Raw genomic sequence first — 12,184 nt, 5'->3', positions numbered from 1 at the left:
ACCTCAGTCATCACTGTAACCTCTCAAGGTCCCCATAACCGATACAAAAAGTTGAAGGAAGTGATTCTCAATGTTTCTCTCAGCTGATTCAGGTGATTTAGGAAACAAAAGAGACCTTTGTGCTTAAAACAACCTCTAATCCCAGCTCTTCAAGGTTTGCTGACAGTGATGTTTATTATCAGTTTTCAGGAACTAACACAAGGTACCAGGGGACGCTAGGTTTGGGGTTATTTGGTAGAATGCTAGTATGCTATAAATGTCACAGATAGGCACACCTGTTTCACTAATTATTTTTAATAAAACATGAGGTCAAAAATCAGCATCAGGAGATGACACAATACAGTTGAGACTATGAAAAGCAACTACTTACCCCCAAACTGAGCATCGTAAAACACACCATCATGAACTGTGAACAAATTCATTCAACAAGGAGAGCCTCTTCCCTTTCACCTTCTATGGCTGACATTGGGAGTTTCTCAGGGTAGTAAATGAAGTGAAAAAGAAGTGGATAACCAAAAATGCTATGCGTTATCCCCCAGTGACCTGCCCCAGAGACTATTTTTAAAGACACATTTATCTCAGCGGAGTGACAGCATTTAAGAAGTGGCCAGGTACTTATGCCAGATAATCCTTTACAGGAAAAGCTTGGCTGCACCCTTTACAAAGGCCTAAGCGATGGATGAGATGAGAATTTCCCTTGGTCGGTTAGATGGTTGGTTTAAGAAGCCATAAAAATAACATAGAAGTTAGAGCTTGGAAACCACATAGCATTAACCCCAAAATTATTATAGCCACCCCAGCACTCAAAAATTATTAGATTTTAAATTTACATGATCCATCTTAAGTAGAAATGCAGACTCTACCTATCTTGTAAATTTCTTAAGTGGTAGCTTCTCACCGAGTTATATGATCCTATTGAAGAATAATGAATATTATAACAGATGTGATAATCTCAGACACACACAATGCTCTTTTATGAACCTAGCCACTGTATTTCATATCACAAGAATATGGAAAGTATATTACAACTATGTTACATCAGGCCTCCTAGTATGGACATACTATGTTAGGTAACTCCTACAAAACACAGAGAAAAACATTAATACACAGTGGAATATTTATATATTACATATGTTTGGAGGGGGAAATCAGGGTGTCAAATCAGAGTTCAACGAACAGGTGAGATTCAAAAAACGAGTAAACATTTTAACCATTAAAACTGATCTCAAATCAATGGCGGAGAGATGTCATAAAATTTACCTCTGACAACCTGACAACTGAGAAAATTACAAAAGATGGTCTGAAGCTATCACACAACACAAAACTGAGAAAACACTTAATGCAGCCATTATTATTCTGTTTTAAATGTTTGGAGATCTCTGCTAGGGAAAGTGTGGCACTTTATAGCCATTGAGAGCATTGCAAATCAACTCCAAGGACTACTTCTTGCAGACTGAGGTTCACCGGGCCTAGGCAACTTCAATTCCAGTGGCAGGAGTTCATAGCTCACTGTCCTTTCCCTTGCTAGACAGCTCTGGGGGACAAGTTGTTTCTCTTCTGTGTAGTTTTCAGTCTACTGCTGATGTTTGCCAGAGAAATTTGTCCTGGGCTGCTCACCCCACCCAGGTCCCTGATTCATGTTCCAAACTGGATTTCAGGAAAGAGTTCTCTTAGAGCACTGAAGAAGAACATATCGGACATACACTGTGCTCCCTAATTCCCACTCAATGGCCTTTGTTTCAAAAGCCCTGAATATAAACGTAGATTTCTCAAGGGACCCGACCATCATAACGAATGTGGATAGCATTTTTACCACTAAAACAAGCAGAAAGTATTTACACTTGGAAGAACTGTGGCCATGCTTCCCACTGCTCCCTCAGTCCCCCGTGTGGTTTGATTCTTGCCTACAAAGAGAGCGCCAGAGGCCACTGAACACTTCTCTGTGTTGTTTATGGGTAAGCAGCAAAGTTCAATGCCAGTATTGAAGACAAGGAGCTTGCATTTCACAAGTGATCTGGGGAAGAGAGAAAAGGGACTATGTACTCCACCCACACAATGAAAACTGCCTGGATTAAATGAACTGTACAATATGAGTTTGTTACGTGCATCCTCCAGACAGCAAGTTAAATGGCTATAAGAAATTGTGCTTGCATTTCATTTAATCAGGCCTAATGTCCTGGGACATCAAACACCAAGTTCTCCCTAAATATGGCTAAAATGCTGGCAATATTTGCAGAAACAATCTGTGGCAATCAACCCCAAATAAAGTTATATACAAACTTAGTTTACAGAACACCCATCCCATTAAGTTTCATTGACTAGAGCAAAATAGAAATAAATATCATCCTTCAATTCATCACCTAATCACCATGGAAAGCTTAGGACACTTAGGGGAAAGAGAGATCACTCTAAGTATTGTTCAAATATTTGGTTTTCAATATCAGAGTATTTTTAATGCTATTGTGCCAATATGCAAGTGGAAAATATGATAGGTGATACTTTTAAATGTAAAAATATATGTGTCCTGTACTTCAAGCTTTGCTCATATAATGATTCAAACTTCCACCCAAGACAATTTGTTAAGTCATTGGGCTCCAAGGAGCTTTGTAGAGGAGCTTGAGTGTTTCTCACTCTCAAATTTCTTTTGAAATGCGAATAAGTCCTTGCCCTTCTCTTAGGAAAATGCACACCCCCCGTTTATAGTGTGTGCACTCATACACTATTTGCTAGGAGGGCCTAAAGCCAAACACCCCGCTCTGTGATTCTAAGGGTGGCTCGGGGCACCCCCAAATCAATCACCCGAGTTACAAACATATTGACAGCTGAAGTGGGTGCTAAACTAAGGGCCACAAAATCAACTTCTCCTCGTGCGCTGTCCAAGGTGCCCTCTGGACAGTGTTAGGTGGGAGGTGTGGATGTGTTTACGTGTCCCGGACAAGATTCTTTCAACCTTTCCTTTGCCCGTGGATTATTCACATCAGGACTTGTTCTCGAGTCTCTGGCAGTCGAAGAGCAATCAGACCACCCCCAACCAGAGAAGCAGCAGCCAGAAGGATGGGGACCACTTTGGTTATCCCAACAAAAGAAGCAAAGATGGTGTTTCCCAGGATGGCGCCAAATTTGCATAATCCATTGAGGATGCCAAAGGCCGTTGCCCTGTAAAAGAAGAGGAAAGGAATAATTCTGAAATTATGGGAACTAATGATTCTGAAATTATGGACTTCATTATACGAGTGAGACTGGTTTCCTCCTTTTCCTGGCTGTGGGGTAGGAGTAGATGTGGGAAGGAATTTTTTCCTAAATATAAAAATAACATATTTTCATCTTAATCATATTTGGAGATACAAAATAATATAAAGATGCAGGGATGTCGGCCCGGCGCCTGTGGCTCAAGCGCCAGCCACATACACCTGAGCTGGTGGGTTCAAATCAAGCCCGGGCCCACCAAACAACGACAGCTGCAACCAAAAAATAGCCAGGCATTGTGGCAGGTGCCTGTAGTCCCAGCTGCTTGGGAGGCGGAGGCAGGAGAATCGTTTGAGCCCAGGAGTTGGAATGATGCCACAGCACTCTACTCAAGGCGACAGCTTAAAGCTCTGTCTCAAAATAAATAAATAAATAAATAAAGATGCAGGGATGTCTACCCTCTTCCTTAAAAGGCAATCACTGCCATTAACATTTTAGAGTGCTTCGTCTAAGCTTTTTTTCTTTTTCTTTTCAAATACTGCATGTACTGTATGCATATTGCAAAAATCCTGAAAGAATGAAGACGTATTCAAGGTAGAAAGTGGAATTATTCTTCCAATAACATTCTCAATCCTCTTGTGGCAGAGACTGCTAGATGTCCTCAAATAGCATGTCTCCAAATGTAAGACTACATTTCCCAGACTCCCTTGCTGTGAGTGTGGCCATGTGACTTAGTTTGGGCCAATGGGATATAAATGCAAATGATGGCTTCAGAGAAACTTCCTTAAGCAAGGTCATGAATGGACTTTCTGCACTGTTCTTTGACATTCTTTTTCTTATAAGCTGCTTCATGGAACACATATGGTTTCACCTTGGATCGTGGCTGAATCCAGGTAAAGAAGAATAATGAAATAGAAAGAAACTGCCCTACCTACCACTCTCTTGTAGGAGAGAAAAATAAAATGCCTACTTTTTAAAGCTGCAGTTATTTGGAGTTTCTCTCACCCACGGCAAAACCCAATCCTAATTATTATCCCTAAGTCAATATCCCAGTGATAACTGCTATTAACCATTTGTTCTTTCAGGACCCTAGGTAATATGCAGAGGCAATATTCCCAATACTACATACTGTCTCTCCCCAACTGAAGTAAAATGTTTCTTTCTCATACCAAAAGTTTATTAAGAATGTGGGTATATTGTTGGACTTAAAATTCCTCTTATATTTTTGTCTATAACTGTATCACATTGTAGCTTTATAATCACCAGCCCATTCTTTTTGTTTGTTTTAGAATTTTCTCAGATATTTTCTCTCCTATGTTTTTCCAAAACTTTTTTCAAATTCCCAGAGGGAAAACCTCATTGAATTTTCAACGACTTTTCTAAATTAGAGAATAAATAAAATTTGACATTTTTGTAAGACAATCTATTATTCAAAATGATACATATCTTCAAATATATTTGTCTGCCTTTATATCTCTTAGAAAAGCTTTCTGGTTTTCCTCATGTGTTTCACTCATCAAATTGACCCCTAATTGTTTCACGATTTCTGTTGTTATTAAGTTAATTTTGACTGTATTTTTAATTTTCGATATATATATTATTAAGTTAGTTTTATTACTGACTACTTGATCAAATTATCTTATTGTTTCTCCAAGTCTCTTTAGTTAATTCTCTTAGGTTTCCTAGATGTAAAATCACATCCCATTCAAATAATAATGAATATTCCCCTTATTTTTTGTAAAATTTAACAACTCTCTGATACAAAGGAACAGGGCTCCAAATATGATAAGTTGTGCTTTTCCATAGTTACCTATATCCAAGTACCTCTCTCACCAATTTCTGAAGTATCAGTAAGGTTTTTTGGCAGAATGTCACTTATCCACCCTCCACACCTTTTCACATTCCTTTGTGAGCATGGGGTCTCTTATCTGCTAACCTTAAAATTCACAATTCTCCCTCCAAGAAGATAAACAATTAAAAAGTAATGGCCTTGACCCTACACCTCTAAACTAGGCCTCTTCCCATGTGGCCTGCACAAAATAAAAATCAACCCCAAGCATCCCTGCCACGTGCTTGGCAAACGCCCTGGTCCTCTGTGCCCCACCCCCACCTTTTCTTCTTGCCCTGCTCTTGACCTGTGTTATTGTATTAATAGTTCTTCGCCTCTCCCATTGGCAGGTCTATTCTCACCTCTCTTGTAGATTACATGAGGCATGTGTTTTTTGCCCATTTTTCACTGTTTTCTCTCCTGGACACAGTTTGCCCTTGTCCTTTGCTTCTTGCCATCCACTGCACCCTATCAAGCCTTGTCTGCCCACTGCCAGGTCTACGACAGCCCCCTGCCTCAGAGAGGTCTGGTTCAGGAACACCAGGAAGACCATGATGGGCGTGCATGGTGCAGGATTTAATGAGCAAGGAGACTTATGGCCAAAGATGTCCAAACAAGGTCCAGGGTGAAACACGGGAAAGAACTGACCTCTGGTTGGTGGGATACAGCTCGACTGTGATCACATCCAGAGCATTCCAGGCCGCAATGCTGGTCCCACAGAACAGGCACTGCCAGCCGATCATCGCAGACTCACTGTTGCCAAAAAACAGGAAGAAGCAGCAGACTGCTGAGATTAGCATGGAGCCACCTGCGGAGGGAGTCCAAGAGCAGAAAGAAACATGAAGCCTGTGCCCCACAGTTCTGGCCCATCTGACACTCCAAAGGTACATCTGGAGTAGCAGGTTACCTGAAGTACTAGGTTTATCATCGTGAACCCTCATGTGGCACCCTGGCCGTGGGCTTAGAGCCCTCTGCATGGATCAGAGCCCCAGATTTCACCTCCAAGAAGGATTGTGAAATCCCTGTTCTAAGGGCTGACCACCCCAGAGTGACTGGGGAAGGGGCCTGGAGGGTATTTGTTGAGAACCTATTATGTGCCAGACATCAGCATAGGCTCTTCAGATACATCAATATCTCTTACAAAAACCCATTCTCAATTTGAAATCAGTATGTCAAAGAGAAAACCTCCTTCTCACATTCATTGCAGCGTTATTCACAATAGCCAAGACATGGAATTAACCTAAGTGTTCACCAATCACCCAGTGGATGAATGGGTAAAGAAGGTGTGGTAAACATGCATGATGCTTTAAGAAAACCTTTAAAAGGAGGGAATTCTGTTATTTGTAACAACATGGATGAAGCTGGAGGACATTATGTGAAGTGAAATAAGCCAGGCACAGAAAGACAAATCCCACACAATCTCACTTGCATGGGGAATCTAAAGCGGGTGAACCCATAGACACAGAGGGTAGAATGCTGGATCCCAGGGCCTGGAAGAGGGTGGTGCAGAGAAGGTGGGGAGATGTTGGCCAAAGGGTATAAAGTTTCAGTAAGACAGAAGGAGTATATTTTTGACATCTATTGTGTGGCATGGTGACTGCAGTTAATAATAATGTGCTGCATGATTCAAAATTGCTGATAATATATTTCAAATTTTCTCACCACCAAAATGACAAGGATGTGAGATGATAGATACGTTAATTAGCCTGGTTTAATCATTCCACCTTGTATAGATAGAGCATAGCATCACATTGTACCCCATAAGTAGATACAATTATAATTTGTCGATTAAATGTAAAAAAACAAATTTTAAGAACACCCTCATGGAGCTTACGCTCCAGTGAGAATATGCCTGCAGATGTGCTACTAAAGAGAGGTTGTGCCGTTGTCTCCATTTACCCAAAGCCCCACCCAGAGGTCTTCTCAGCCCAGCTTTCAGCGCCTTCTCAGCCCAGCTTTCTCTCTGGGGTGCTAACCTGTGGACTTCTTGATCAGTTGGAAAGATAAAGAGGCTGCAGTGTTCCTCCCCAACTCCTGATATGGATTAGAAGATGTCTGCGGCAGTGGCTGTGCCCCGCCAGCACCACAGTTCCCTGCAGGCAGCTCTTCCTTGTGGTTCCAGCCCCTACTGAGATCGGTGCATGCAATTTTCTCTTCTGTCCCCACAGCCACAGAGGTGGCAACTGTTTCCCACTTTTGCTACTTTCCAGGTGCCTCACCTGCCTTATTTGTTCACTATGTTACAGGCCAGTCATGTAAAATCTCTACATCTGAACCAGCAGGGGTGAGTTCTTTCTCCCCTCCTAGACTCTCAGTATGCAGCCTATAAGGTGACTCCCCACAAGGGCCCCAAGCAGGGCAGAGAAGGGCAGATCTGACCTGTGGGTTGGAGACCAGATCCTGCCAAAATCTGGTAGGTCCAGTCCAGGAGAGCTTGGGATGCAAGCTCCAAGTCCAAAATGCATGCAGACGGTAACAGAACAGATTGCAGATGAGGAATATATTAATAGCTGAAATGGAGTGGAAGTAGGGAGAGCAGCAAGGTGGTAAGAAATCAGGTCCCCAGACAGCCAGCAGGGAAATAGGGTATAGGTGCCTCACCAGGCATCAGGATGCTGGAGGAAGGAGATTTCTGGTTGGCAAGAACAATCAGGCTGGCCTGGCCTCAGTGAGAAAGGCCTCGGTGGGAAAGCTCAGCCTCAAGACCAGTGCCAAAGCTTGGTGATGAGCTGGGAACTGATAACTCTCCACCTGGAATCTGGGAAGGCAGGACTGACTATAGGCAAGTGCCTGGTAACGTCTTTCTAAATAGTTAGGTCAGCAATAGAAAGGGAGGACGTGGGCATCTGCAGGGCCACAAGCGACCTGAGCACAATGCCCTCTCCAGGCCTCCATTCCCCAAAGGAGCCAGTTGTGGGGTGTGGCTTAGAATAAATGTTCTCAAACATTTGTTGAGTATAAGACATTATCATCAAATAAATCAGATGACAGGGAGGTCTTCCCTGGCCCTTCAGCTGTGTGAGGTGTCCCTCCTAAAGGTCCATAAGGCTCACGGCACTTCTGTATTTATAATTCCCATTGTTATCAAGAGGCATGAGTTCAAATAGCAGCTTCACCTCTCACTACCTATTTGACCTTGAGAGAGTCACTTAACCTCTCTGTAAGCTGCCTTACTTTTCCCATCTGGAAAATGTTGATTAAAAAAAAATACCACCTACCCCATAGGGTTATTGTGAGGGTTCAACATATAATATCTACAGAACTCTGGATCACAGACTGACCTATAAGGAGTGTTTTTTCAGGTTAGTTGAATGAAATTTCTAGTTTATGTCTGTCTCTTCCAAACAGATCATTTGCACCTAGAGCACAAGGACATTGCCTGTCTAAATCACCATTGCATTCCCCTTGCCTCCCATGCAGCCTGGCAAAGAAGAACTGCGCAAATAAATGTTTATTGAATGAATAAATGAGTGTGTGACAGCTTCATCGGGAAAACTTCTATGGTTCTGTTAACAAGAAGCTACTTCCACCCAGGGAAAGGTCTAGAAGAGTAAGTAAGACAAAGATACACCAGCAGATTCCAGAGCTGGGTTGGTCTGAGGGCCAGGGTTAAGGCTGCCTCAAAGCATTCCACCCACAGCCCATAACCTACAGCAGACTAGACACTGAGTGAGCACCTGTGTTCACTGTGCCCTGCAAGTGCTGTAGTTGATCCACTGTCTACAGAGGCACAGAAGGCCCTATGTGAGCTCAATGAGCTTGTATCTAGCACCCAAACAGAATAGAGGCACTAACAATTTATCAAGCAGCTCGAGCTCTAACTTGTGGAGCATGCCTTTATTTAGCACTACAGAAGTCACTTTTGGTCTGGGATGGATTCACGACAAAAGGGTTTCAATGGCGAGGAAAAGGATGTCCACACTCTCACTGCCCCGCCTGCTCCTTCCCGTTGCTTCTGTGCAGGAGGGTGTGGCATGTTGTGGGTAGAAGGCCACACTCATTTACATGTTTGCCCACCCCACTTCTTTAGGCCTTTTCTTCCCCCGAGCTTCCTCAGCCACTTCAGGGCCTGACCATAGAATCCACTGGGACTCAGAAGGCTGGTAAGGAAATGGCAGCTGTGTCACACATCTGCTCTCACACCCCTTATCTCATCAGAGCAAATATTCTCATCAGAGTGGGCCATCTGACTCCCACCTATAGTATTTTTTATATGATGCCATCCTATAGGGTCTTCTACTAAAAGCTTGGGGCTTCAGGATCACCTAAGAAACAGGCCATCTTCACCAGCTCAGGTCAGTTCAGTATCATTACTAAGTGTCAACTCTATGGCAAGCCCTGCAGCAGGCATGGGGGTTACAGAAATTGGTAAACCATTGTCCCTTCCCTCAGGGGTCATCAGGACTAATTAGGGCACTGCCCTGACGGAGCAGAGAACTCAGTCTGTCACTCCTAAAAGATGACTCTCCACCCTCAGCACAAAATTAAAAAGCTGGAGTCATAGGCATTTCTTACGTTCACCATTCTGAATATGCATACTACTATTTATGCTGATATTCAATATGAGCCAGATGCCAGGAAAAGATTTCCTTCTCATGAGGTCTTGATCAATTTTCTCTTCTCCAGCAAAATAATTATGTGATTTGTTTTGTTTCCCCTTCTGCATTGCTGCTAGGAAGCTTGGTATTAATTTTCCTAATCAACCACATCCCTAGGGCAGACCCTTAATGGCATGTTTACTGACATGTTGTCTACCTCCCCAAGCCTGGCCCTGACTCATACTGTAATTTACAAATTCTCTGGCCCTAAATGCATACATTTTCTTTCTTGTTTACCATGGACAACATATATTTCTGTAACAAACTGTTGCTGACCCTGGATGAATGAAGGCAGGCATACCAAAAGGTAGCTACCATTTTGGAGAACCTACAATGTGTTACGCATTAGAAGATGTCTGGGATATCTTACATTCAGTCCTCACAAAACCCTGTCAGCTAGCTATAGGTTTCCTCATCTCATAAAGAAGGAAACCCAGGCCCTGAGAAGTAAAGGAACTAGTTCTAAGTCAAACAGCCTTTAAGTGATAGGATTTTAACATGGGTCTGCCCAACTTTCCAAAGCCCAAACTGTTATTACTATTAAATAATAAAAGTAATACATTCATCTTTAATCATCAAACTATCATCGAAGAACATTTCATATGTTTTTCTGACAATACTCTTATGAAGACGTATGGTGGATATACTTAATACTCCTACTGAGGTGCTAATAGAATAAGTGACTGTCACAGAGTTTCTTGGTCAGGAAATGAAGAAAATCTACTGCCTGAACAAAGGTCTCAGATTATATCCAGGCAGCCCAGGAGTTCCACAGACATGCATCTTTTGCTCTATAAAAGCAAGCTCAATCTTACATATTTGGTTTTCCATGCAAGAATTCTTTAATAAAAAGAAAAATTCTACTACTTTCATACACACAAAAGTCACTACTCCAGCCCACTGGAACCCACTGACAACTCACCGATCATCTTGAGCCTTCCGATTCTGTCCATGAGCAGGGCAGAAATGATGTTCCCAGGCAAGACAGACAGGCTGCCCAGGAAGCTGACGAGGTAAATCAGAAAGTCGTTGTCTTGCTCCACGTCCAGGTGGCAGCCCTCCTTCTGCTCCAGAAAGGTGGAGTTGATAAACCGACAGTTGATGAATTTATGCTCATAGAGGTCTGGGGAGAGAAGGAAACTTCTGGTTCATGTAAGTGGAAGGAGAAAGAAGGGCAGAGGCAGAGATGAAGTGACGCCCCTTTCCAACTTTTGCTAGTCAACTTCACAGTCAAGATGATGTGTGGCCAGGTATGGATGACTAGAAAAACTCCCCAAAATGGAATGACCTGTCCAAGTTCCTATAAGTAATGAAAGTGACATTCACCGAGGGGCATATTAAAATACACCACTTCTGTTTTCTATTTTATTTATGTGGTGTATTATATTTGTAGATTTACATATGTTGAATCAACCTTGTAACTCTGGGATAAAACCAACTTGATTGCGGTGTGTAATTTCTTGTATGTATCATTGAATTCTGTTTGCCAGGATCTTATTGAATATTTTGATATCAATATTCATTAATGATGTTGGTCTATAGTTTTCTCTCTTTGTTGGGTCCTTTCCTGGTTTGGGTTTAAGGTGATATTTACTTCATACAATGTGTTGGGGAAGATTCCTTCTTTTTCTATGTTTTGGAAAAGGTTAGGTAATGTAGGTACTAGTTCTTCTTTCAAGGTTTTCACCAGAATGTTTATTGCAGCCCACTTTACAATAGCCAAGTTGTGGAAGCAGCCTCAATGCCCATCAACCCATGAATGGATGAACAAATTGTGGTATATGTATGCCATCGAATATGATGCAGCAATAAAAAGGGAGATTTTACATCTTTTATGTTTACATGGATGGAGCTGGAAAATACTCTTCTTAGTAAAGTATCTCAAAAATGGGGGGGGGAGTATCCAATGTCCTCAATACTATTATGAGACCAATATATAAACGTTTACATATTCATACAAATGATAAAACACAAAGATAGTCCAGAAAGAAAAATGGGAGAGAAAAAAGAGGGGAGGCGGCAGAGCATGATGGTGGATGGGACGGACGTGTAGCCCACCTCTCCCAGGTCATCAGGTGAGAGGAAGGGGGGTCTAGATCTTTTCCCTGCATGGATTATTGGTGTGGACAGACAGCTGGACTGGCAGATTGCTGTTTATGAGGTGGAATTTAAAACCACAGACTCTGTTGTAGAGATTTTCCCTGCTTGGCCATGCTGGCCGGCAGGCCCCTCCCTCACAAAGGACAGCAGCTTGCAATTCCTGGCAAAACCCAACTGAAGAAAATTTATTCCTGAGCAGAGTTTGGCACCCAAAAGGGGAGCCACTCAGAATCACAAGGAACTAAGCAACCCAATGGAAAATTGAAAGAAAGGGATCCCGCCTGGGAAACAGACATTTTGAACTGTCTGAAATGGCGGGCACCTTCCCCCAGAACAACAGGAGTGATTAAATAGACCGGACCATCCTGGTGGGGAATGTTGGTGCGGGCTGGCAATACAGGCTGCGCGGTGAACTGGCGGGTGGCTGGACTCAAAATTCCAGATTCAAGTGAGACTCTGAGCCACAAAAACT

At 42.6% G+C, this 12,184-nt stretch overlaps 1 protein-coding gene across 5 annotated transcripts in view; it reads right to left on the bottom strand.

The window, feature by feature from the left end:
- Nucleotides 1-278: 278 nt before the first annotated feature.
- Nucleotides 279-12,184, bottom strand: part of SV2B (synaptic vesicle glycoprotein 2B) — a 179,381-nt gene continuing 167,475 nt past the window's right edge. For all 5 annotated transcript variants that reach the window (XM_053581748.1, XM_053581745.1, XM_053581747.1 and 2 more), the window contains exons 11-13: nucleotides 10,535-10,735; nucleotides 5,663-5,822; nucleotides 279-3,156 (exon numbers count right to left, since the gene is read on the bottom strand). In XM_053581748.1, the coding sequence (XP_053437723.1) occupies nucleotides 2,973-3,156; nucleotides 5,663-5,822; nucleotides 10,535-10,735 (545 nt within the window). In that variant the 3' untranslated portion in view covers nucleotides 279-2,972. The remainder of the gene's footprint in view (nucleotides 3,157-5,662; nucleotides 5,823-10,534; nucleotides 10,736-12,184) is intronic.

Source organism: Nycticebus coucang, chromosome 2, assembly GCF_027406575.1.
Source record: "Nycticebus coucang isolate mNycCou1 chromosome 2, mNycCou1.pri, whole genome shotgun sequence".
In the NCBI taxonomy this organism is placed as follows: Eukaryota; Metazoa; Chordata; class Mammalia; order Primates; family Lorisidae; genus Nycticebus; species Nycticebus coucang.
This window is presented reverse-complemented; position numbering and strand designations above follow the sequence as displayed.